General features: G+C 50.5%; 7 protein-coding genes across 7 annotated transcripts; 3 read left to right on the top strand and 4 right to left on the bottom strand.

The window, feature by feature from the left end:
- Positions 1-1,090: 1,090 nt before the first annotated feature.
- IAR55_002065 (uncharacterized protein) lies at positions 1,091-7,525 on the bottom strand (the record flags this gene model as incomplete). Its single annotated transcript, XM_066945182.1, has 31 exons — positions 1,091-1,217; positions 1,294-1,399; positions 1,454-1,478; positions 1,534-1,612; positions 1,680-1,819; positions 1,881-2,095; positions 2,161-2,575; positions 2,625-2,704; positions 2,770-2,852; positions 2,920-2,956; positions 3,009-3,369; positions 3,431-3,474; positions 3,525-3,621; positions 3,681-3,914; positions 3,969-4,042; positions 4,099-4,160; positions 4,220-4,240; positions 4,295-4,359; positions 4,422-4,466; positions 4,523-4,669; positions 4,806-4,855; positions 4,912-4,990; positions 5,052-5,467; positions 5,523-5,747; positions 5,810-5,828; positions 5,900-5,954; positions 6,006-6,154; positions 6,216-6,235; positions 6,302-6,501; positions 6,605-6,727; positions 6,846-7,525. 31 exons carry the CDS (start codon positions 7,523-7,525, stop codon positions 1,091-1,093), a joined length of 4,473 nt encoding a protein of 1,490 aa, XP_066803871.1.
- A 426-nt stretch (positions 7,526-7,951) lies between these two features.
- On the bottom strand, positions 7,952-10,773 carry IAR55_002064 (uncharacterized protein; the record flags this gene model as incomplete). The annotated part of the gene is made up of 7 exons (XM_066945181.1): positions 7,952-9,077; positions 9,137-9,530; positions 9,593-9,896; positions 9,973-10,063; positions 10,165-10,226; positions 10,345-10,437; positions 10,639-10,773. 7 exons carry the CDS (start codon positions 10,771-10,773, stop codon positions 7,952-7,954), a joined length of 2,205 nt encoding a protein of 734 aa, XP_066803870.1.
- A 720-nt stretch (positions 10,774-11,493) lies between these two features.
- On the bottom strand, positions 11,494-15,955 carry IAR55_002063 (uncharacterized protein; the record flags this gene model as incomplete). The annotated part of the gene is made up of 26 exons (XM_066945180.1): positions 11,494-11,750; positions 11,812-12,209; positions 12,297-12,425; positions 12,483-12,496; positions 12,575-12,643; positions 12,696-12,705; positions 12,764-12,783; positions 12,841-12,895; positions 12,949-12,992; positions 13,056-13,158; positions 13,212-13,456; positions 13,535-13,614; positions 13,677-13,755; positions 13,814-13,827; positions 13,889-13,963; positions 14,029-14,131; positions 14,184-14,209; positions 14,256-14,280; positions 14,333-14,430; positions 14,478-14,497; positions 14,556-14,736; positions 14,797-14,870; positions 14,928-15,009; positions 15,060-15,147; positions 15,228-15,718; positions 15,781-15,955. 26 exons carry the CDS (start codon positions 15,953-15,955, stop codon positions 11,494-11,496), a joined length of 2,955 nt encoding a protein of 984 aa, XP_066803869.1.
- A 783-nt stretch (positions 15,956-16,738) lies between these two features.
- On the top strand, positions 16,739-19,278 carry IAR55_002062 (uncharacterized protein; the record flags this gene model as incomplete). Its single annotated transcript, XM_066945179.1, has 6 exons — positions 16,739-17,425; positions 17,486-17,609; positions 17,671-17,761; positions 17,815-18,157; positions 18,214-18,593; positions 18,651-19,278. 6 exons carry the CDS (start codon positions 16,739-16,741, stop codon positions 19,276-19,278), a joined length of 2,253 nt encoding a protein of 750 aa, XP_066803868.1.
- Positions 19,279-19,686: 408 nt separating this feature from the next.
- Positions 19,687-20,708, top strand: IAR55_002061 (pyridoxamine 5'-phosphate oxidase; the record flags this gene model as incomplete). Its single annotated transcript, XM_066945178.1, has 2 exons — positions 19,687-20,327; positions 20,600-20,708. The coding sequence occupies 2 exons, from the start codon at positions 19,687-19,689 to the stop codon at positions 20,706-20,708; spliced, it is 750 nt and encodes a 249-aa protein (XP_066803867.1).
- Positions 20,709-21,022: 314 nt separating this feature from the next.
- IAR55_002060 (uncharacterized protein) lies at positions 21,023-21,492 on the bottom strand (the record flags this gene model as incomplete). The annotated part of the gene is made up of 2 exons (XM_066945177.1): positions 21,023-21,189; positions 21,375-21,492. 2 exons carry the CDS (start codon positions 21,490-21,492, stop codon positions 21,023-21,025), a joined length of 285 nt encoding a protein of 94 aa, XP_066803866.1.
- A 1,508-nt stretch (positions 21,493-23,000) lies between these two features.
- IAR55_002059 (uncharacterized protein) lies at positions 23,001-25,131 on the top strand (the record flags this gene model as incomplete). The annotated part of the gene is made up of 8 exons (XM_066945176.1): positions 23,001-23,173; positions 23,323-23,445; positions 23,542-23,640; positions 23,803-24,051; positions 24,157-24,287; positions 24,352-24,428; positions 24,498-24,590; positions 24,709-25,131. 8 exons carry the CDS (start codon positions 23,001-23,003, stop codon positions 25,129-25,131), a joined length of 1,368 nt encoding a protein of 455 aa, XP_066803865.1.
- Between the last annotated feature and the right edge of the window lie 172 nt (positions 25,132-25,303).

The following is a 25,303-nucleotide window of genomic DNA, read 5'->3' as shown; positions in this document are numbered from 1 at the left end:
GCGATGGTGCGGATCTCACGCTCGACATTATTGAAAGCTTCCTGTCTAGTACGCCCCGCCAGCTCGCCCACCATCCTCGAAGTCCTGGTCAGATCGTTCGACCTTCTCGACGGTCTCAAAGTGTGTTCAGTCGTGGTACTGCCACGGGACTTGGCAGCGATTGTGTCCTGAACCTTTCTGACGAACGGGAGATTTACCCCGTGAGGCTCTTCGTCGTCGAGAGGATCACGATGGACAGAAGGTATATAGATTGATTGGGTAGACCTGGATCCGGTTTGATGGGTTATGGGTGGATCGTCGACCTTTTCGGTGCTGACGATGAAGGTGATCCGATTGGTGCGGTCAGTCGACATTGTGAATGAAGGGGAGTGCAGTAGGTAGACGAAAAGGATTAGTAAGGCTTGGAACGCAGTATCCACATTGTACGGTGCTATGCCTAGGTGAAGGGGGCGAACACGTATGTGGAGTGGTGAAGGTGGTTGCACAATTGTGAAGTGTTTACAATAGTCTTGAGATTGAGCTTCAATTAGCAGACTTGCACTGGTTCTTATACCTTGATATCTCCAAAATGCTATACCGAAGCGGCTTGGAGCAGGAGACCGGATCATGAAAGGTATACGCGTTGTTCGAAGACCACCTCTCGGTCAGCGGCACCCGAGATCTCTAGCTCACTAACCAACCCGAATGACACGGGCAAGGGCATACAGTACGGCAGTGTATCATATCCCTTTCCCGATTCTGTCCGAGAGATGCTGAGTGCAAAAGAAAGGGCAGGATTATCAAGGAGTAATCGGAGCGTTAAAAGGTATGTTTGAAGAAGGGAACCCGAGAGATAAATGAGTCATGGCGGGGCGATTTAGGTATGTCCTCGATAGGCAATGGCTCTACAGCTGTGTCAAGGACCGGAAGCACCCTTACAAGTGCTTCTACACAGGACGTAGCAGCACAACTCTCGAATCTCTTCGTCGCGTAGATATGCATGATTGAACCAGATAAAGCTCATACATCATCAAAATACAGATGTCGAATACGAACCCAAACCCTTGACAAACGATGAAAAGGAAGGAGGCTAGCCTTTAGTCACTTCTATTTATCTAAGACCGCCAACTCGTGCGGAGAGCGACACCCAAGCCATGATCCTCCAAGCGATCGCAATGGCCACGACAATACCGATAAACCTCGCAGTATTGAGATCACGCCATCCGAACAGAGCGAGTCTGTAAAAAGTTATGAGTGTCAGCTACGTTCCCCATCATAACTCCGCAAGGGAAATTGGGGACGATGGTAGCTCACAATTGTTCTCCGCTTTGTGCGACACATGTGCCTATCTGGATATCTGTCTCACTGCAGTGGAATACAAGACCCACAGCTTCGTTGATGATCTGGACTCGAGTGGCGGCTGTAAGACAAGTCAGCTTACAAGCCTCTGGAAGCAGAGGATAGTTAAAATGACCTTTCACACAGGTACCCCATGCAAGCTGTGGTAGTTGCAATGTCAGCTCGTGCACCAAAGAGGTGGTTCGAGCAACTTACCCCAGCCAACCAAGCAGGTACCGATAGTGAGATCACACCGCTGACTTGCCCAACCATTGACAAGATGGTTGAAACGACCCTATAAATATCGTCATGTTAGCACACGATATGCTCCCTTCGCAAATGAGACGCCAAAGTCCACTCACGTTACAGTCAGACCCTCAGTCTGGATCCAGCTCCCAAAGATCATAGCGAAGCTCTCTCCCATGTTTACCATTGCCCAAATTGTGATTGCAAACTCAAAGTAGATCCTTGCAGAAGTCTGCATACCGACTCCGATATTCATCTACACACATCAGAAATTTCAGCCAACAGCAATCAATTGTCTAAACGAGTAAAGTACGCACGATGGCCGCGTAGCCAAATCCACCCAGAAGCTCGAAACCGAGCTCGACAATCGTGTATGTGATCACAAAAGTCGCTGGACTGTATCTTGCAGATGATTTGGCTTCGTGTAAATACAAGTTTCGGTCGGCAGGGAAGATCGCCATGGCATTTAGCAGACCAACAAATGCGATTGCCGATGTAGACTCAATTGTTATACCAATTCGGTCTTGCGCACCTGGAGATGAAGACGAGAGGATCAATCAGTCTATTGCGTCACAGATCTGGACGCGATTTACTCACCAGAGGGACCATGGGTCAGTCTTTGGAAGAAAAGAATGAATAAACCTCCTAGCAACGGCGTCTGAACCAGTCTGTTGAAGAAGACATCCTTCCGTCTCCACAAATTTTTCCAATGTCTCTCCAGAACGACCGGTAGAGCCACCCGCATTGAGGTTGTCCCCTCTCCCCTCTTCAACACCGCTGAGGAGTTACTCGATTCCTTTCCCGTCTCCTCCCCGTTTGCATTCTTTCCTTTACGAGCATGCCAGCTCGAGGTTAGACCATTCACACGAGACAGCGATTTCTCATGGTTCGACACTCTAGGGTCGACTGAGACGAGGTCCAGAAGGTGATCGGCCGGATTGAAAAACTCAGAGGGCATCGGATAGCCGATAGACTGGAAATAATGTACGGCTTCGGCACGTTTTCCAGTGAACTATACTCATCATCAGCTCAAGAATGTTGAGGACAACCAGGATGCTCACAGCGACGAGACCTCCCTTAGCTAGTAAAGTAACGTTATCCGCTAGTTTCCAGATATCGCTTCGAGGTTGGTGTATAGTGGCTGCGAGAGGTGTAGTCAGCCCAAGAGTGACAGAGATCATGATATCTAGCATGATATAGGCCCACCAATGACTGTGCGACCCGTTGCGGCGATATCACGAAGCACTTGCATTACGCTGAGGGCAATACTCGCATCTAGGCCGGATGTTCTGTTGGACGTCATCCGTCATTTACAGCACGAGATGAGTAAGATTGATGCAGGAAGCAGTGACTCACGGTTCATCCACTACCAATACGGCAGGATCATTGATCACTGCAGACCGGGTGTTAACAATGCATCACAAAATGAGGGCATCGTGACTCACTCTGCACAGCCAGACTCAGTCGCCTCTTTTCACCACCACTGATACCCTTTAGGAGCGCACCGCCCACAGGTAGATCTGCGCAATCCTTGAGGCCGAGCATTCGCAATACAGTCTCTGCCCGGGCTACTTTTTGCCTCTTCGGCATCTTGTCAGGTAACCTTAGGATGGCAGCATAGGTCAGAGTCTCGCGAACGGTCAAAGAAGGAAGGTGCCAGTCGTCATCTTGCTCAACAAAGGCAACGTTGGATTGTGAGTTGGAAGAAATCGGCTGGTTGGCGAAAAGGAGCGCGCCGGAGCTGGTGAAGCGAGACAAGGGTCCAGGATTGAGGTTTCGACCAGCCAGTAATTGTAGAAGCGTCGACTGGAGGACAACAAACGATCAGTCAAGACTTTCAGTCAATACCGCGGCTTGTTCAGCTCACCTTCCCGGCTCCAGATGGTCCCAAGATGGCGGAGACTTCGCCAGCTAAGCGGGGCGTCAGCTGAGATGGTCAAAGGGAAGACTGCACGACTCGCCAGGGAAGGAGACTGATACGTCATTTAGAATGACTTTGGTCTTATCCTTGATTGCACCTCTTCCTCGTCGTTCCCAAGTCAATGTGAGATTCTGGACCTGAACAAAGCATAAGTCTCCCTCACGAACAGGTTAGTGAGAGCTCCCAGATCACTTACAGCTACCTCAATCTTATCCCTTGTCATGTGACTTTCCATGACATCGGCTTGTTTGCCACGGTTGTGTGATTCAATTTCTGACGCATGCTTGACGCCTCCAGCGGGATAAATCCAGAGCACGAAACAAGCCAACGCGTATTCTCCGATGGCTACGCCAATCAGACCGCCGAACCATGCCCCGATGTTCATCGAATAGTTGAAGTTTAGACCATTCAGTACATTGTTCCCGAGGCACTGAGGGCTATGTGTCAGCTGACGCGCGTGACATTGCCCGATATACTAGCTCACTTGATTGAGGTTTGCAGCGGATTCGACAGGACACGAAAAGACTCGATCTTTGAATTGCGTAGTAGCGACGATACCTGCAGCTCACAGGATCAGCATGTGGGCCACTTGCATTTCGCAAGTCTTCACGTACGGAAAGAGTAGAAGTATGGACTGATCCATCGTATCCACGAAACGTAGACAGGCACATGTGTGCTATGAGTCAATCAGTCATGGTGATCTGATTCCGCAAACCTTCCAATTCCTTCACTCACACAATGAAGCCGGAGCTCATGCTGTAGTAGCGTGGATGAGCATCTCTTTATCATTTGGAGCTGGTCACAGCTTACATTTGGAACAGATTCAAGGCATTGCCGACGACAGACGCAGACGAGAATGATCGCAGCAATGAGGCCTATCGCGGTGCTAAATATCAGTGACATGGTCATAAGACCTGACTAAACAGTGTCGGCTCACAGATAGTAAAGACAAGCCCTGAGTCGTGATTTGAACAAGGATCGTCTACCGATGTCGTGGTCAGTCTCCAGCCCTTCGAGGTGCATAAGCATGATACATACCGACGCGATAGTAGTGAACAGATTCGCCGCTAGGTCTTCAGTTCGAAGGCGAGAGATGAAGTAGACCAGGATCACATAGATGGTAGGCGATAGAATGCTGGGGACGAGGTATGAAATGAAGTCGGAAAGGACATAGGGGATAACATCCTGCAATCATTGCTGTTAGCGATGGAAGGCTTGCTTTCGGTCGGTAAAGAGCAATTGCGGACGTACATAGAGTCGATCCTAAATTAATCCTTGCGATCAGCGCCCATATTCTACCTCAACAGACCGGAAAGCTCACCTCTCGTTCGCGATCAAAAATGACAAGGTCGGTACAGAACTTGTAGATCCCTTCATGCCATGGCATAAGTCGATATCCCAGCAAACATCATAAGATGTCATCTTACAAAAGACTTGTTGCAGGTAAAATACTCCCGGAATCAACTGGAACGACAGATTCTTGAGACTTTGAATACCTGTGGGAGTCTGCGTCGATGCATCAGCCAAGCGTCAAGATAATTCACACAGATCTGCGAAGAGCACATACCTCCGGCAACCTATAGTACGTCACACCGATAATCACACCCAACAGGACCGCTTGAATTGCAAAACCTATCAACTGTGGCACATTCCTGTACACGTTTCTATGTGCTCTGGCAGTCAGCACCTGAGTCTGCTTGAACAGTCCGGGTCTCTTCTCGTCTCTCGCTTCGTCAAAAGCGCCGCCGTCGGGTGCTTGGCCAGTGATCACTCGTTGGAGCTCAGGATCGACATCGGGATGGCCTGACGAGATCGAACTTAAGGACGTGTTGCCGCTGATTGAGTTCTTGGTAGCGAGATTATCGGTCCAATGCGAGGGAGATCGAGTGTTCCATGCCTGTATCAGAGAATGAACTCGAGCGATGGATGCTTCTTCGTTTTCCGGAGTTCGATTGTCCACGGATGATATATCGATGAGAAAGTCTGTTGCCAGTATCAACACGTGCTCTTCTTAGTCGAATCGCCATCTAAGACTCACCTAGCGGATTGACCCCCCTTTCTACTTCATGATCTAGTGTGCTAAACCACCCAAGGCAATCGCTCCGTAGTCCAGAATACACGATCTCGCCTTTTGACAACAGCGCGATGCGGTCAAAGATGTCAAAGGCATCAGATCGGGGAGCGTGGATCGATAGTATGACTGTCCGACCTCGTCGAGCGAGTTGGGACAGAGTGAGGAGAAGGAGATAGGATGTGAAGGCGTCTTGAGGAGGCAAGTGAGTCAGCAGGAATCGCAGACTTCGAGATGAGGTGAAAGCACCATACCAAGACCAGATGTAGGCTCCTTTGAAATGCGAACAAGGGGAATGATCAGTTCGGTGGGTCTAGCATTGCACGTCTCGAAGCTACACTTACATCCAATATCAAGACACTGGGCAGTGTTACCAGTACACAACCTATAGATAAACGTCTGCGTCGACACAATCAGCACATATTCCACTCTCATTTCCCATGCACATACCTCTTCTCCCCGCCCGATATACCTTTCCGTAGAGGTCCACCAACCACGGTATCTGCTGCCTCTCTCAGCCCTAGCTCGTCCATTGTCTGTTCCACGATGATGACTATGGTCTGATCAGATAGCGATGTCGGTAGTCTTAGTCGGGCGGCCTGGACACCTGGTCAGCCATACCTTCACTATAGAGAGCTCGAATCCGCTCAGTGGACTAACGTAAGTGAGTGTTTCTCGTACTATGTTACCGCACAGTACTCAGTATACAATTATGATATGATTGACGTCGTGGGGAAGTGACTCGCCTGTCAAACATTCCACCAAAAAATCCTGTTGTCTCACAAAACCTATCCGTCTTTTTACTTCGCCTTTTCCCAACTTCTTCCCTCGTCCAGACGAGGTCGCGGCGTGATAAGCCACTTCTCCATGTTCTGTCGGAAGACCAGAAAGACGGTTGGCGATGGCATTGAGAAGGGTGGTCTTGCCGGATCCAGATCCTCCGAGGCTGTGGAGACATTCATCAGCGTCTGAGACTGACAGACATAGTCGAAGCGTTCAATTATAGACGATGTGAGATCGACGAGAGCCCATCGGAGGTTGTCACTCACATAGCAAGAACTTCGCCACTTTTACATTCACATCCTACATCTTTCAGAATCCACCTCTTCCTCTGTTTCTCTCCTTCCTCGGCAACGGCCTTCTTCTTTTTCGTGAACGCTTTCGGAAGCCACCTACGGCAGGGGGGGGGGGAGGGGCAGAACCGATCAGCTTGATCATTCTCCCAGATGAACAATGTAATGATCGTATGTTTTAAAACTTTGTCACAATATCAAAGCAAGCTTGACTCACGTTGGAGCCTTCCAGTCCGGCACGCCTATGGTCAATCCCTCCACGGACAGATGGAAGGGTAACGGCGGTGGAAGATTCAGTAAAGTATTCTTCGCTTCCTGTCTACGGTCGATATCCGGGTCGTCCGCACCGGTACTTGGGGGAACGAAACCCGATGGAGTCAGCTTCTCGTTTGATATTTGAATTGTCTTATCCGGTCGAATAGGTTGATTCGCAGCAGGACTGGTAATCGGTGATGCGAATGGCGACGATGAATGAGGATCTGGTAGATCTGATCGAGTTGTCAAATGCCGTAGAGCAATATCTGCGCTTCCTGCGTTGTCCCCTATACCTTCTGATATCCTCGTGCCTATATCCCGTGATGTGCTCGAGCAAGAAGTCCCTACTCCATGCATTGAGTCCTCCCTCTTCCATTGAGACTCCTCTATGTTGTTCTCCTCGGCAGACATCCGTCGACCTCGATCCGATCGGCTTGGGCTTTTCTTCTGTCCTTCCTTCACGCCTTCAGTCACCGTGGGACCACATCCTCCGGCGACAAGATCGGGTGACCCGATGCCCTGTATCCTTTCTTCTTCTCCCTCATTCGATCCTTTCTCGCCATCCCCGCCGCCGATAGGTCTTCCAAGTACTATCGGCGGAATGACAGTCGAAGAGGAAAAAGGACCGACATGGTCAGACATCTTGAGATGAGGAAATCTCGACCCGTCGAGAAGAAGCAGATTCACCGCGGTACTTTCCTTCCTGATAGCAGCGGATGTGGGAATGGGTATAATCGATTTTTGCGATCTACTCACGTAGCCGAAGTGTGGAATCTACAATTCCAAGATGTCGGAGGTAGTGTCAAGAGGTGTCGTCCACAATGATGTAACGGATAAACAACGATCAGCCTCCACTTCACGATCGGACAAAAGTGTAAGCCGGTCCCAACTCGAGGTTTAGACGTGGTAGATATGTCGAGGTCGAAAGAGTCAGATCTTACATCTCCGAGTCCATACTATACAGTACCAGTCGTATCATTGGAATTGCGACGAGGCACACACACCATTGACACTGGCATATTGACAAATGTTCAATGATGATTGCATGCATGTATGCGTGTATGTGTATCATGTACTACTCTCTCCCACCCCGACCCCGTCTTCTCCTCCGTGCTCACTGACCAGCTCGTCCACATCCCCGTCGTCCGTCATCTCTGCACCCTTGGCACCTGACACTGCCCTATCTTCCTCTTCCCACCCACTCTTCAGCCTCATCAATTCACCGACCAATCCCCATAAAGTCTCATCTACCTCTCTGAGCACTTTCAATCTATCGTCTAACCCTCTCCTCGTCCCTTCAGGCGTCATCTCCAATACCCCCCTGCCCAATCCCGGTATTCTTGTTGACACTTCTGATTGATCTGAGTGTGCCCGAGCGGTTCGCACAGGCGTACTCAGTCTCGGTAGATGTGTTGGTTTCGCATTCCACTCATCGGCCAATGTGTCCTTCTCGTTGCCTTTGCCCTTACCTCCGGCTTCCGTGATAAAACTTGGCCCTGACGGCGTTCCGATCACCTCGCCCGCGGCACTGACGCCCAGGCCCATCCGCCTCAGAGCCGCCTCTGCTGCTTGTCTCCGTGCATCTGTTTCCAGACTGGCGCTCCTTCTGACCTCGACTTCATTTGATGATTCTAAATGAGGTGGTGCGGTTCCAGTCGACCTAAACACTGTAGGAGGATTCGAAGAGAAAGGTGTCACTGATCCGGATGCGAGAGGGGTCGACAGCGCCGAAGTGGTAGGACGGCCAGATGCAGGTGATTGTAAGGATGGCATGGCGGCCTGGGTCGAGATCGGTGATCGTCTTGGCGTAGGTCCAGCACCGAGACCGACGGCTGGTTGCCCACTATTTGACGAGGTCGAAACGCGCGGCGCGGCACCCAGTGGCGCAGGAAAGAATCGTCCAGGAGTGATAGGACCACCCCATATCCCTCTTTGCACTCTTTGATCTTCTCTTTCCTCCGGAACTACTCGAGTGGCGGGCGGTGGTGCATGTCCATTAGGCGCCGGTACTGCTAGCCCAGGCGCATTCCGCAGCGGCATGTCGGGAAGGCGGAAGTATTCGTTGAAATTCTGTTGCATCACCTCGACAGGGTTGGGTGGCTGGGGAACAGCCCCTGGGGCCGGAGGTGGTGGATTTCGATGGTTTTGTGGACCCGGTCGGGTCTGGGTAGCGGAGTGAAGGACGTCTCGACGACTGTAGTAAGAGATTGTCAGCTATGTCCATTTTCTCACATCGAGACCACGTTAGCTCACCAAGTTGGGCAACTTTGCTGCCTTTCCAGCCAACTCCTCAGACAATGGAAGTGGAATATATGTCCACAGCTTAATCGCTTGGGCGTCTCATTCGGTCCTCCTTCTCCATCTGCTCTGTTTCCCGAGCCCTCACGCTCCGCCTGAGTTCGGGGGACCATCTCCTCTCGGCAGATGATACATGTCCTGTCTCCTTGCCTTTCCATCTCTTCCTCCGTTGCATCAGGATATAGCGCATCCATGTCCCGGGTCGCTCGTCGATATCGAATGAGATCGCCACAGCGGGACATGAAAGATCGAAGGGTCATGTACACGTCACGAAGGATGTGCAGGGGAAGACCGTAGTGAAGAAGGATCACAGTGAAGAATGTCAGATAAGTGAGAAGCTTAACAAAGTCTGAACATCGTCAATCATCATTAGCTTACTACCATTTTGGGGGAAGGACGACGGAGGCGTACCGACAGCCAGATCCACATAGAACAGCCACATGCTCTTCGCCTCCCAGCTAGGTGCATCTGCCCTTCCCCCGGCTCGACCAAGGTCGATGATACCAACACCGTACCTCGCAGACGTGCCCAATATTGACGCTAAGAGGATGGTGAACTCGGAAGCGAAAAGAACCATGGAGGAAACGCCATTGACGAGGATACTCTCAAGTGAGTAGGTGACCAGCAGGATGTCGAACAGAGTGAGGAAGGCTATAATGAGGGCAATTCTGAGGTGGAAAGTGGAAGGAGGGCCCGGTGGGGGTATCTGATCCATCTGGAGAAATCAGGAGTCATCAGCTATCGATCGCTCCGAGAAGCATAAAGGAGCAGCTGTAGGTCACAAGACTCACGTAGTCCACTCGATCTGCTGTGATCCAATGGAAACATTTGAGAAACAGCAGCATTCCATACATGAGCGCGAAAGGTGCGGAAAAGTCGTCTCTGCGGAATGAGTGAAAGGTCAGCGACAGCATTTGGATGAGAGTTATCTTTTCTGTCCAGACTTTCGGAGCCCAGCCCATTACGACAGATGTCGTACCCACCTGAAGATGGTTAACGCCAACAGACTCTCGGTCAAGAAGATCCATAATCTCTCAAAGAGGTGCTGTCACCAAAATCGAACCTGATCAGCCCTATCACAGACCAAGGCCCAATCATTTGCTTACGCAATGATATTGTCAGAAGGAAGGGCGGAGAGAGATGAGAAAGCGCGAAAGACTCACCTCGTACTCGATAGCTCTCAGTTGACCAAAGAAGATCTTCTTCAGTCCTATCCCGAGACAGATAGCATTGAAAAGTGCGAAGTTTGCGAGGACCTAAGAGAAATCGAGATCACATCAGCTGATTTCTTCTGTGCTAGATTGTCGGAAGTAATAGGAAGAGGATAGAAAATTCTGAAGTTGATCCAGACAAACTACAGATTTAAGGAGTCCGGTATGGCTCTCTCCCTCCACGAGCAGAACCAGCTCTCAACCCTCCCGGTGCGTACTTGCATACCGTCCAGACCACCAACTCACCATCAAAGCCCCACTACTTCGTCCGATAGCCACACCCGCCGCATAAAAGTTCGCACGAGTATGCAACGCTGACGAGATCACCCCTCCTGCAAGCATCGTGGACGCCGTCCCGTAAAGTACGAGACGGGGGACCATCTTGGCTAACGGTCGCGGATGTATTTTTGGTTGCGCTGTCGAGTCGGGAAGGCTTCACGGGTTCAATATATGAGATGGGTCGAGGTCGATGGATAGTGATCCAGTGAGGGGAGATGCTTGGACCGGCTCGGCAGGCTTTATGGTCGATAATCAAAAACCTAGCTGTCCTGAACCAGATGAGGGATTCCGATAACAATCAATCACTAACAAAATCCGAGCTCTATCTTGGCTGGATATCGGATGAGGGGTTGGGATACGTTCGAGGGGTTGAGATACGTTCGAGGGGCCTCCTACATCCACCGGATACCTCGTTCTCGTGAGCGGAGATGGTGAGACCTTGTGTGAAACATGGATGACAATGGAAGTGAACACTTACAATAACACACGACGACGCTCACTTTACTGTGAGCTCATCGTGACGTGGACGTACAGATCACAGCTGCATATCCACGTGGGAGCGGGTGGCAAATATCCTCAACCTGTAAAGTTACCGCTTAGCTTATAGGTCTGGACAGCTTATCTTTGCAGCTGGTACGTATGATAGAGAAAAGCTCAGACTCGATGTATACCATCCATATGCATGTCATATCATACGCATAATGTTCATTGAGATCAATGATCTGGGTCTCGAGTGTCCTTGCGACTGTCTCTCATTGTTTCGGTAATTTTACGGGTCCGACTATCCGAGAACAGGTTTTGGCGGATATGGATACAACTCGCTCACCACCACTTCACCTCCCATCCGCTGCTCAGATCACCCTCCACGCCCTTGATCCTGACGGTTCCTGTCTGACTATCATACTTCACCTTGTGGCCATCCATCACATGTCCGTTGAATGTGACTTTCTTTGGCACCTTCCACACCCCTACAATGGTTATCGTCTTCAACTTCCCTCCGATGGTATAGTTCCCGTTGGGGGCGGATGTCAAACATGAACGATTTTTAGCGGTAAATGTCAAGCACGTCTGTTCGGTGACTGATTTTGAGTTTACTCAGTAATTGGAAAGCTCGAAAATCCTCTCTATCAGTCAGCTTACCTGGCAAGCTGGCACCATCATCGACCTTCGCTACTCCCTCTGCGTATCCTTTTCCATCCAAGACCACTAAAATCCCGTACCCGCCCTCTCTTGTGTCCGCGATAGTATACCCGGCTTGGTCATAGACTAGGATCACGCTTCCACTCCTTACATGAACACCGATCTCGCCTAGCGGCAAGGTCAGAGTAACATTCTCTCCACCTGAGGTGTCAACCTTTTTGTGTGTCCACCAGTCGACCCAAAACACGCCGTTTGATGTAGGGAAAAGACCGGACACAGTCGACTCGTTTGGTTGAAGAACAGGTGTGACGAGAATTGAGGGACCGATCAGGAATTGGGCGTCAATTGCGAGGTATGTTGGGGACGAGAACTCGTGGAAGAGTGGCTGGACTGGCGGGCTAGAGGTACATCTCAGGGTCAGCGCCGAGAGGACAAGAGGGAATGCAGAATAGATACTCGTAGCAACGGGAGACCGACCGACTTACGCTCCACCATGTGCTGCCTCTGCGAACAGTGTCTGCCAGTAAGGCAGCAGTTCATACCTCGCCTTAATCGCTTTTATACTAGCATCTCGAACCGAGTCCCAGATGTACGGCTCCTGGCTGATAGCTTGTCTACGATCAAGTATCGTCAATTAGTAACATTGTGCAACGCATGGGACTGAGACTCACTTGGTGTTGTGGTTCTGATCATGGAACAAATGGTCAGCATGTGTCTAGCGCGGTACGCGATTGTGATATGTAGAGTTGGAAGCAACACCCACTCGGTAGAAGGGGAAGAATGCGCTAAGCTGCATCCAACGATTGCAGAGTTCTTCGTCCGTGTTTCCGTTCTGAGCAAAGGGTCAGCTTACTCTCAAATTAAGTGGAAAGCAGGCAACTCACAAAGCCACAACTGATTCATTGAGAGGTGTCAGCTCGGTGTTTCTCATTCCAGAAGGCTGGCTACTCACGTATCTGGTCCAACCATGGGCTATACGCAGTCCAGCTCAGCGTTCTGAAACCCGTGCACCGTACCAGAGCTGCTCACAATGGCAAAAAGATTGAATTGCAAGACGCCTTGAATGGCTCGCTTCATGTACGCACTGATATTTCGCGATCAGCTGTGAGGCGATTGATCTCAAATCGAAAAGCTTACAAAGTAGAGTAGTTGTCACCCAGCCAATGGGCCGTCTTTCGACCCTTCTATGCGATCAGCTTGGAAACGAATTAGGGGTACAGCGTGCGAGGCTCGAAGATACGTACTGCGCCGGCAAAGGTAGATCGCCCTACAATGAAAGGTCGTAGTCCGGGTTTCAGAGCTTGGAGCATATTATTCGTGGCGTATTCCTCCATCGTGCCCCAAACGCTGCGAAGATTTCAACGTCAGATTCAGGTTTTCAGCCTCAATGGGTACCTCACTTGTGAACGTTGTACTCCTGCAATCCCCCATAATGCGTAGCGTTTGGGCTGACAGTGTTACGGGATAGCCTTCCCGCCTGGTTCCTGATCGGATAAGGAGGTTCATCCACATATGGAATGGTGGGTATATACCCTCCAATCTGCCTCTTGGCGGATTCCATGTCTGTGCTCGACAGATCGCGTCGGAGAGCTTCGTTCTTGGGAGCGGAACCGTTTGCTCCGTATGTGAGGGATCCGCCAATAGTCTAAATCAACTCCTAATCAGTTTCGAGCAGTTTTGGCCTGCGACGCAGAGTATAGGTATGATGACTCGATTCACTCACCGCATTACCGCTGAGTCCAGATGTGTTCGGCCAATAGCCTTCAGGGAAGTCGACTGGTGGACTTGAGGGGGTATAATTCGCTGATTGAATTCATCAGTTTCGTTTTCGTTGACACAATACAGCGAAGAAGAATGTCACTCACGAGGAACAATCGTAGTCTCGTTCAGACTGATAGTCGAATTCGTAGCGGACCCGTCGACAAAAGAGGACGGTTCATTCATCTACGACGACTTCAGCTGTTTGACGCTGAACCTGCAATGTCTGGGCCGCGGAACTCACATCTAGCCATATACCTGCGGTTGGGGTCGGTCATCGTCACCATCCTTTGTGACTGACAGGAAACCTGCGACTTACCATCGAAGTCCACCACTTGCGAAAAGTTGTAAAATGCCTCGTTCCACACGCCTTGCATGTTTGGATTGAACCAATCTATGTAAAGCGTTAGATTTCCAACCCTACCCTGGTTTAGACGTAACGAGTATTCGAACACTCACCTGGGAACACGGTAAGACCGGGCCAGACCGCACCGACATATTCTGTTCCATCTGGATTCTTCATCCAGACATCGAGCTCGTGGCCTCGCTCGTATACATCGAACTGCACACTGGATTAGCTTGCATACGAGCTCGTATGGAGTCGAGTGACTTACTGAATCCGAATCGTTGTAAAGGATGCCTACAAACATTCAGTACGCTATCTAGGCACAAGGACTGAAACATACCTATTGCGGCGTCGATGATAGGGATCTGAGATAGTCGTCAGCTGAATTTGCTTGTGAAAGCGCGGCTCTAAGCTTACATAGTGTTGTCCATTCGAGTGAAGCTCGTCGACGAACGCCTTGTATTCGGCGGGGTCGTAATTCTGATCGAATTGGAACTCGCGGTAGTGTCTCATCCCTGAGCTCAAGTCAGCAGATAGTATATGTCGATGCAAGCCAACTCACAGTCAATATCGTTCCATTGTCTTCAGGGGAGTGAATATAAGCTTCGAGGTTCTATTCAGTAGAGACAAGGCAGCTTACACTTCCAAAGGAATACCCGCCTCCCGCATCCTCGTTACTGTCGATCTCGTATCGTTCACCGAGGTGTATCCCCAGCGACAGAGATGGAAGCCGAACGACCATTCTGGCATGACCTGGGGCAGTCCGACCGTGTGTGCATATTGAGCGGCCACATCATTCGGGCTGGGACCTGAGAGGAAGTCTGTGCAGGCATACATGCTACTTGTCAGCGGTACAGCAACAGATCGGAAATGTCACTCACAGAAGTCAAGAGTGCCTCCAATGGCTCTGTACTCGATGACACCATCTCGGAGGATGACATCCATGCCGTTGGAGCTAGGAACCGACACACAGATCAGTCTGGGTCCACACAAGATCGAGCCGGACACTGACTTGAGCAGAAACACGCCGTGAGATTGCAATCTCTTCAACTTCTCGTTGTACCGTACTTCCATGTACATTGCATGTACACCGTCTGAAGGTGTCGTCAGCTGAGGTCGGGTGCCTTCACGTCATTCAGCTCACACATGTTCTCATCCACGGGGTCTCCCACATCTCTCGTCCAGAATGTCTGTACCGTAGCACTTTCATTTCGCCTGTAGCCAGAGCCCGCCTGGGTCGAAATGTTCGGAATTAGCAAATCATCTCTGACATAGGTCGCAAAACATGGTAAAATCGAGTGAAAGCACTCACAATGACCTCTCCGAGACCATAGATGTTCGCGCCTGTCGGTAGCTTCGATGAGATCTGAAGATACTGATCTTCGAATATCAACGGATGAGCCGGTAACACGGTATAATTGCTATAAGCACCCTCGATCTGGATCGTATCGTCGTATGTCGGAATGCCCTTCGCTCTCGTATCGAACAAGACTTCGCCATCAGACTTCCTCGTCACCCAAAATGCGAAGGGCTTTTCCTCGTATTCGAATTTGAGGTCCGATTTGTGGGAAGCTTCTGAGCCGGAAAGGGTAGCATTGGGACGAGGGAAGATTGAGTTGTCAAGTTGATATTGATGGAGATGCGTGTCGTAGATGTGTACATGGAGACGGGTGGGAGTTTCGTATTCCACTGAGAGAGCCAGAGAGTGGATGTCGGTACCGTATGCCGAACACTCGGCGAGAAGCGATAAAGTGGCCCAAATCCCACCGGTGGATGTATGTTCCACTGAGTGGACAGAATAACCTAGCGAAAACAGAAGATGTCAGCGCGTGGCAGTGAGAGTGTTTGGATTCAGTTACACTCACCTTCACATTTGGTCACATCACCTGAGAAATCCGGTTGTTGGGAGAGGACGCGTGTGCTCCCTGGTGTGGTCGTAGCATCCCTGACAGCGAGTGGGGACCGCGGTACATAGGCTGGAGCTGCATGAATGGAAGGCAGAAGGAGACCACCAACAGAAAGCAAGGAAGAGAATAGCATGATGTGTGACAACGGGAGACGCTCGAGGCCTCGACGGTGATCTGCTTGGTGGTCCAAAGTATGATTTCGATATGTCTAATGTCGAAGAGGAGGTTGATTGGAATTGCAACTGGCCCGGTCGAGATAAAGTGGGTTTGTCTGGGGGACGAAATGAACGTCGACGGGTATCCTCTTGGAAGATATATGACGATTATGCCGCCTCGTGCTGTTGTCCACCGGTCACGAGTCCCCAAGACTTATCGAATCGGAGCTAGAGCCCTCGAGCGGTCCTGTGCCAGTCGGTGTCCTTCTCCGCGTTGTTTGTCCGACCGAGAGCGAAAACGTCGATCCTTGTGTCGTGCGCATGTGGCTCTGGAGGGTGAAGTGAAACACGCACTAAACATCCCCGACCTCGAGAAGCTTTCAGTATGTATTTTTAAAGGAACGGCAGTATGTCATGAGTTGCCGCTACGGTGACGGGCCACAATCGCTCTTGTGCGGTAGTGATGATGCATCACTTGACCCGGGAATCGAGGAATGATCACAGATGAGGGCTGTTATTACTATTGACACAATGCAAACGTAATGTCTCTTCTTCCCGTCCCCCTTACTAGGGTGGACCACCTCCACCTGACCTCTCTTGGTGGTCGGCGTTGCGGCGATTTCAACCTGTGTGGCGGTCATCCATCTTCCACCTCCACCGCGTATCAGCAGATTTCTCAAAAGTTCAATCCACAGTCTCATAGTTTTGATTTTCACACAGTACGCTCATTACTGCTCAGTAACAAACCCCTCCTGAACAACATGGCCAAAGCAACAAAGGCTTTCAAGAAGTTCGCTTCGTCAGGAAAGCTCAAGGACACCATCAAAGCCAGGAGACAACATCAGCAATCGAGACGAAAGGCCGATGACCGGAAAGCTCAACGGGAGAAACAACGAGGTGGGCCCAAGGACGACGAAGGGGACGGAGGAGACGCGAGCGATGATGGTGAAGATGATGAGGATGATCGGGAGATGAAGAAGCTCAGTGCTGGGAGTGTGGGAGGGAGAGCAGGTGGTGTCGCCAAGACTGTCGAGGAACTCTTCGGTGCAGGTGGATTGGACGCCGATGCCGACGAGGGTTCGGATCTCGAGGAACTGGACGAAGAGGACGAGGAAGATGACGATAGCGAGGAAGGGGATGAAGAAGAGGCGGATCTGCTCGACGAAGCAGCTATGAAGAAGGCAATGAAGGATCTCGAAAAGAAGGACCCGGAATTCTTCAAATACCTAAAGGAGAACGACGAAGATCTATTGGAGTTCGGAAAGGGCGCTTCGAAAGTGAAAGGAAAGGGCAAGGGCAAGCAGGACGAGGACGAAGAGATGGCAGAAAGTGACGAGGATGAGGATATGGAGGATGGTGAAGACGACGACGACGAGGAAGAAGTTGGAAGGAAGAAGATCAGCGTCACGATGAAGATGTTGAGACAATGGCAAGAGGGTATGCTCAAGGTAAGTCAGCTGGTGAGCTGCGAACTTTAGGAGTGATAGCTGACAAATGGATCCCTACAGCAACATTCCATCCGATCACTGCGAAAGACTTTGATTGCCTTCCGAGCAGCAGCACACATGAACGAAGATGATGGAGAGCAGGGAACTGGCTTAGACACAAGGTACACCATTGACAGTGCTCAAGGTAGGTCGTTCGCTTTGGTTCCCTTTGAGAATTAGCAGCTCGATTACTAACTCATTCACAGTCTTCAACAAGCTCGTCGTTACCGCTCTCAAGTACACACCGGTTGTCGTTGCTCATCACTTCCCTTACAAGACGCTCGTCAACGGCAAGGTGTGAGTGTGAAATATAGACCACTCGCTGGAACGCAGTACTGACTTCCCCATAGCAAGCTTCAGCCAACCAAAACGCCCAACCAGTCCCTCAACAGACTCATCCTCTCTCACTTCTCTACCCTCCTTCATCTCATCAAGTCTTTGCCCAGCACGCCTTCTAGTATCTCGAGCGGATCTGCCGAGGAAGATGCCGGCAGTCTATTGCTTGTCGCCGTTGGTGAAAGCACCAAGCTTGTTCCCTGGATAATGAGCGCTAGGAAGCATCTTCGAGCTTACCTTAAGGTTCTGCTTGATCTTTGGTCGTCTGCTAGCGACAGTGTGCGAATAGCGTCTTTCTTGGCGGTCAGAAAGCTTTTCGTTGCTGGAGATGATGCCGTCAAAGACCTCTGTCTGAAAGTGAGTGTAGAGCCAATACTTGCAGATCTGTATGGAGCTCATGCTATATCTTGCAGAACATCTACAGATCGCTTCTTCCCCCATTGCGCAATACCACTCCTCATACGCTACCGTCCCTCAACTTGATGAAGAACACCGCTTCCGAGCTCTATCAATTGGCTCCTAACCTTTCATACCAACATGCCTTTGGTTTCATCCGAATGCTCGCCGTTCACCTTCGTAATGTTGTTCGATCCAGTACGACAGGTAAAGCGGGTGACAACCAACAGGCATTCAAGGCCGTGTACAACTGGCAATTTGTCCATTGCATCGATTTCTGGAGTCAGGTGTTGGCTGGAGCTGCGAGCATTGAGAATCAGAAGGAGAATGCAGGATTAGAAAGCCCTCTGAAGCCTTTGATCTATCCTTTGGTCCAGATCGCTCTGGGTGTCATTCGGTAAGGTGATCTTTGCTTGAAACCCGATTTAAGTCTGACATTGTGCTTCGAAACCAGACTCCTCCCATCATCGCGATACTTCCCGCTCCGTTTCCACATCCTACACTCTTTGATCCGTATCATCTCACTCACCGGCACCTACATCCCCTTATCGCCTTTCCTTCTTGAGATTCTTGACTCCACCGAATTCCGACGTTCCAACCCTAAGAAGGCCACCCTCAAACCTCTTGATCTGGAATACGTCATCCGAGCTCCTGCGGCGTACCCCAAGACAAGAGTATTCCAAGAAGGACTCGGAGAGGAACTCGTCTACCTTTTGGGAGAGTATCACGCTGTGATCTCGACGAACATAGCTTTCCCCGAGCTCGTCCTTCCTGTGGTGGTCACCATCAAGAAACACATCAAGAAGGGATCGGCGGGATCACCGAAAGTCGTGTCAGGGTTGAAGACCCTCGTGGACAAGCTAGAAGCGACCAAGACATTCATCGAGACCAAGAGGAGAAATGTTGGTTTCGCACCGAGAGATAGGAGCGAGGTCGACCGATTCCTGGAAGGACAAGGTGTGGAGGTCACTCCGGTCGGAAACTGGATGAGATTGCAGAGAAAGGTCAGGGAGAAGAAGAGGAAGGAGGTCGAGATGGCGTTGAGGGAGGAGAGGGAGGAGAGTGGTGAAGAGAGTGATTAGGTGTTGTGTCGGGCAGCAGGATGACAATATGGTCATTTCAGGCCTGATGTATGCGGCAACTAGGAGGATTGTCGAATTGTTACGAGGTTCAGAGGGCCGAGTGTCGGCTTCTGATAGACATATATACATGTATATACATTCCTACCTCTGTCGCAAGTCGAGATGCTGTAATATGAGGCCTCCGACTCGACCTCTGACTCCATCGCCGCCGGAATCAATTGTCTCCCTCCACTTTGTCCGACCTGAAACGAGCGTTGGACGAAGGAGCGAGCGATCTTGCCCGATCGACATGACCTCTTTCGATTGAGCATGAACGTATCCTCCACAACAGACCGTCCTATGCTTCGCACCAGCTCAACTATCATCCGGACAATCAGACTACCATCTATCCCAAGACACACGTGCATGATGTCGAATTCGACCCAACATCTATACGGGACACCTGCTCCTCAGCCGACATCCACCGATACCCATCCCAGCGATCCATCTTCTGCGCCTTCCAATATCCATCTCACGAGTCACAACCAATACAAGACTCCACGACTCCTTCCGTCTCATCTCTCCCCCAACCCTCTCATCCAATTCAACCAATGGCTAGCGTCGGCTCTATCTCCTGCGGAAGGTACACCTCTCGTCAAAGAACCCGAAGCCATGACCCTCTCCACCTCCTTGTCTCACGGTATCCCATCCAGTCGCATTGTCCTACTGAAGACTGTTGATTCGAGAGGATTCATCTTCTTCACAAATTACAATTCGCGCAAATCCCGCGAACTGTCCGCGAACCCTTATGCCTCGCTGGCCTTCTACTGGAGAGAGATCAGTAGGTCCGTAAGAGTCGTGGGCAGGGTGGAAAAGGTTTCGAGGGAGGAGAGCGTCGAGTATTTCAGGACGAGACCGAGGGGGAGTCAGATAGGGGCTTGGGCGAGTGAACAGAGTACAGAGGTCGGGGAAGAGACGCTGGAAGAGAGGGTGGAGAAGACGGAGAAGAGGTGGGAGGGGACAGAGGTTGAATGTCCGGAACACTGGGGAGGATGGAGGGTTTTGCCATTGTGAGTGGAGTCGCCATCTGTGTACAAGTGTCTTTTTTCTGCCCTTCTGCCAAAGGGAATTCCGAAGGGAGATCGCCATTGCTCGTAGCCCGGGCGTGCACACCGGCAAGAGGAGCATCTTCATTTCACGTGTCGTCAACACACTGGGCTGGCGCAGACATCCCTCGCGGTTTTCCGTCAGACACGTCAATTGCACATTCATTCCATCTCAATCATGCATACCAGTACTAAATATGATTAGGCTGACTTGACCTCATTCTTCTCGTCCGCAGCGAGGTAGAATTCTGGTCAGGTCAACCATCTCGACTACACGATCGATTCAGATACACTCGTCCCGAGGGAAGTGATGGAGAATGGACGGTCAAGCGACTTTCACCCTAGGAAATAAGAAAGCAAGGTCTCATTCACAATGCATTCACGTGGATGTGTTTCATCCCTTGTCCCTAAATGGTGGTACTGAAGCGGGATGTCGCAACATCCACTCTCGCGGACCACACCCGATATGCGGTGTCGTTGCATTATCGGATCTCGCATCGATCATCGTCTAACTAACCCAACCCGTGTTATAGAATCAAGAGCCAATATAAACCTCTACCGTGTGTATACCGCTTCACCGACATAGCAGGAACCTGCACGAAAATCGTAGCAGTCATATAATACAGTGGCAGCTTTCCATTGCCACGATTGGGGAAGGTTCACTCGCGCTTCTCATCGCTTGCGCTCGGCTTTGGAGGGAAATACCAGTATTTTGCTACGTCGATTGGCTTCCCTCCTTCATACTTGAAACCAGCATAACCTTCCGATCTCCAATGCTCAGGATGTTCCGTCAGATTAGGATTGTATTTGATTGATTGTGAAGACTCTACGAACTGTCGAATCGGTCAGCTTCAACTCGCTGATATCTGACAGTGACTCGAAAAACCAGTGTCAACGAAGGAAGTGGTGCAGTCCGCCAACAAGAAGCGATCCGGATCTCCGGCGGGAGGTTCTATCAAAGCGTATATCGGGAACGGATTTGAACACTTGCCTTCGATCTCAGCTGCTCACGCGTGCCGGGACTGAGATCCACATCTGAACTCCACTTCCGTGGGGTGGTTGGGGGTGGAGGACTTTCCGCCTCTGTCGAGGCTTCTTCAATGGTGTCCAGGATAGTGAATGACGACATATCACAACGCCAGGTATCGGAATTTGTTGGCGGAGCAGGAGTAGACTGGGTGGAAAGGGGGCTGCTGGATCTCGTAGACGGATAGTCACTGTCACTGCGTTCACCTGTACAAGACACCTGGGATCTTGTTGACAAATCGTCACTGGGTGAAGTCGAGCAGGACGTAATTTCCCCGAGCACGGTCGCAGTCGTAGTGGACGACATGGTCCTGAGAGTATCCAGACAGCCGATTAGGCGAGCTTTCAAAGGTCTTGCGTATGTGGATCTTTGTAACGAAAGCCTCGCCTCGGATGGTCCAAAAGTCCGCACGAAGCAGTCCTCGATAACGCGAGATACGGGTTCAGAGCGCTCTCCGCTGTTATTCTTGATTCCTTGGTCCTCCTGAGACACATCTTTATGGCTGCATCCTTTCTCCTCTTACGACTTGGCAGCTCTTTGCTTGCGTCGTCAGTGGTCAATGCACACACACACACATTAGACCCATCATGTTTATCGTAACGCTCGATCGAGTTGATCTTCGTCTGCGATGCGATTTGAGCAGGTCGATGCGATCAAAAGGTGAATCTCCTTTGTTCGCCCGGAGCACCAACATCAAAGCACCACTCAGGCAGAGCATCGGATCTTCGCCCAAGTGATGAAACGATGTCCGGCTAGAAATGTCGTACACCTGTCTGACACCGCTTCTGCACAGCGGTCGATCGATGATGAACCCTGTTATCCCAGCGTGTGTGAAGCATTGTCTCGGCTCTATGGTTCCTCCTCGCGCAACCTATTTCACTTGTATGAAGTCAGTGGTGGACAGTCAGAAAGCGCTCAAGCTATACTCTGCAAGGCGAAGCATACTCGCAGCATCGCCCTCGTCTGACATAGGTTGTAAAGCGAACCTCAAATAACGGTGAGTTGCTTTTGTGGACAAGATGTGAGTTTTGTGTTAATGCCGTAATCGAGATACCATGCTCAACATTAAACGCATCATTCATCATCCCCTCGTTCACGTTATTCAGCTACCAACAACCACACAACAGACACACATCCTTCCATCGCATCGCAGCGCATCTCATCCATGTTCGACTGATTGGTGTCACACTTCACGACCAGCTCGTTCGTTTACACCTTCTCATTGGCCTTCTGGTGCGAGGGGAACCCACGCGGTTGGTTCGGGTTCAATTCACTTTTTTGGCGTTGCGTTTCATCCGCGCCCGCGGTGAGAGAGAATCACCTCGTCTGTCCCTCCACAAGACATACATACAAACATTGTTGTCAACAAAAACTACCTAATCCACATCTCACATCGCATCTCGCATCTCGCATCTCATCTCACGAACAGGATATCAATCGTCTTGGGAACCAGTTCGGTCCATCATTCAGCTACATTGCAGGTTCCCATCGATAAATATATCGTTACATCCGATCGCTTTGAGATTTCATTCAAATATCGCTACCCTCCGCATCCAACTCGATAACTCCATAGTTCGCCTTTCCGACTGTAGAAGCACGCTGGCACAATGATGAAGAACCTTGGAGTGGGTGATTTTCGAGATCACATGTTGCCCCAGCCGCCGTCGTTCAAGAAGAAAAAAGAATATGTGTTGGAAGAAGTGCTTGGCAGAGGTGGATTTGGCAAAGTGGTGAAAGCGACTTGGACACCTCCTAACGGTGAGATGAAGGAGGTTGCGCTCAAGTGAGTTGGCCCATTCTACTTCCTGCCTTGATCGCTTGGATCCAACAACATCCGGTCTGAAGTTAGATGGGGATACACTCTTATTTCCTCACGAAGACTGTCGAGACACGTCTCAATACGACGCTGACAAGACCGGGTTTCAACGGCAGGATCATATCGAAGAAACTGGTCAAGGACAACGAGGGCATCGTAATGGACGAATTGAATGTCTTGAAAGGTCTAGATCATCCCAATATCGTACATGTTTGGGATAACTTTGAATCGAGGGACAAGTGAGTAACTTAGCAAAGGAGACACATTAGATCTACGTGTTCTACAACCCACGTACACTCGTCTGCATGTAACTCACTGACCGTGTCATCGCTCAGGTTTTTCTTGACTTTCGAGCTGGCCGTGGGTGGGGAATTGTTTGATAGAATATCGGAGAGGGGAAAATTCACGGAAAAGGATGCGGTGGATTGTATCCGGTAAGTCCATTCTCCCTCGACTCGACAAGACTGTATCGCGACGATTCTGGGAGACATCTGTATTAACGTAGCCCTACTTTGTCCTTTCCGCCGTTGCTGGGTTATATTCCACTGGTTCCCATCGGCAAATTATCCCGTGCACACAATCACTCCCATCTCTAGCCAAGTCCTCTCGGCCACAGCCTACCTCCATTCGCACAAGATCGTTCACCGAGATCTGAAGCCTGAAAACATCCTGTACAAGACGCGAGCGCCCGATTCCGGGTTGGTCATCGCTGATTTCGGCATCGCCAAACATCTCGAGAACCCAGATGAAGAACTGTTAGAGGCGGCGGGCAGTTTCGGATATGCTGCTCCGGAAGTCTTAGCGAATAAGCCTCATGGGACTAAAGTCGATTGCTGGAGTATAGGGTGGGTGAAGACGCTACCTTGCTCTCATTCGGCGTGCTGGTCGAGCATCGTGGGAATGACAAGCCGAAGTTAGATGCTGACTCGTTGCATTGACTCATGTAATAGTGTCATTGCTTACACCCTTCTCTGCGGCTACTCGCCGTTCCGAGCGGATGACAAGATGGGACTATTGAAAGAAATGACAAGAGGGAGAATCATGTTTCACGAGAGGTATTGGTCCAAAGTGTCTGTGACAGGTGAGCAGCTTTCGCGAGATGCCTCTAGTATGATGCATAAAATCTGAAAGACTTTACATCACAGCCAAGGACTTCATCAAGGAGATGCTTGTGGCAGACTCCAAGAAGAGGCTGTCAGCGTCTGAAGCGTTGCAACATCCCGTGAGTCTGTCATGCCCATATCCACAAATCGAGAGTGTCGAGACGTCTAGCTGAACAATGTTTCTACAGTGGTTGACATCAGGTCAAGCTACCGATGCGGATCTCTCGTCCGCTATCAAGGAAAACTTTGACGCGAAGCGGAAATGGACGTCTGCCGTGAGGGTGAGTCGAACAGGTTTGGCCTACGCTACACCGATGCAACTCTTCTTCCGGTTCCCTTCCCCATTTCAGACAAAGCAATCGCACCATACGTCTGTTCGGTTGCTGAATCCGTTCACAGGTCATCCAAGCTTCTAACCGGATACGCGCCGCTGGCTCTTCCTCTTCCTCCTCAACTAGTCAGGCGGCCACCTCTCAACCTACCACTGTACCAATTGTCATACCGACGGTGATCACGCCGCTGAGCATGACAGATGAGAACCCACTCTCAGATCCGGACTCGAGGGATTATCACACAGCAGACGAAGATAGTCATGTCGAGCTGAGGACACCAGGCAGTGTACGAAACGAAGTGATATCTGGGGATAGTAGTGGTGGAGAAGGCCCGGTGAAAGTTGTGGTCAAACCGCAACTAGGGGTGGATACGAGTGATGGTGGAGGCGGAGGATTCTTGAGTCCAGAACATAGTCCGACGGTGAAGATGCCGGAAGGGAAGGTGAGACAAAGCGGGATAAGAGCTTTGATAGGACGGTTGAGTATATAGAGGGAGAATGGGTGAAGAGAAAGAGAGGAAAGAAGTGACAAGAGAGATTGGAACTCACTGTATTTTTATGTTGTATCATTTCTATCGAGGCAAGAAGGGTCAGCGAATGGTCGATACATTGTGGTGCGTAACGACAGATACTGTGATCGCTCAATCGGGTCTGTCGATACGT

Source organism: Kwoniella newhampshirensis, chromosome 4, assembly GCF_039105145.1.
Source record: "Kwoniella newhampshirensis strain CBS 13917 chromosome 4, whole genome shotgun sequence".
Taxonomy (NCBI): Eukaryota; Fungi; Basidiomycota; class Tremellomycetes; order Tremellales; family Cryptococcaceae; genus Kwoniella; species Kwoniella newhampshirensis.
This window is presented reverse-complemented; position numbering and strand designations above follow the sequence as displayed.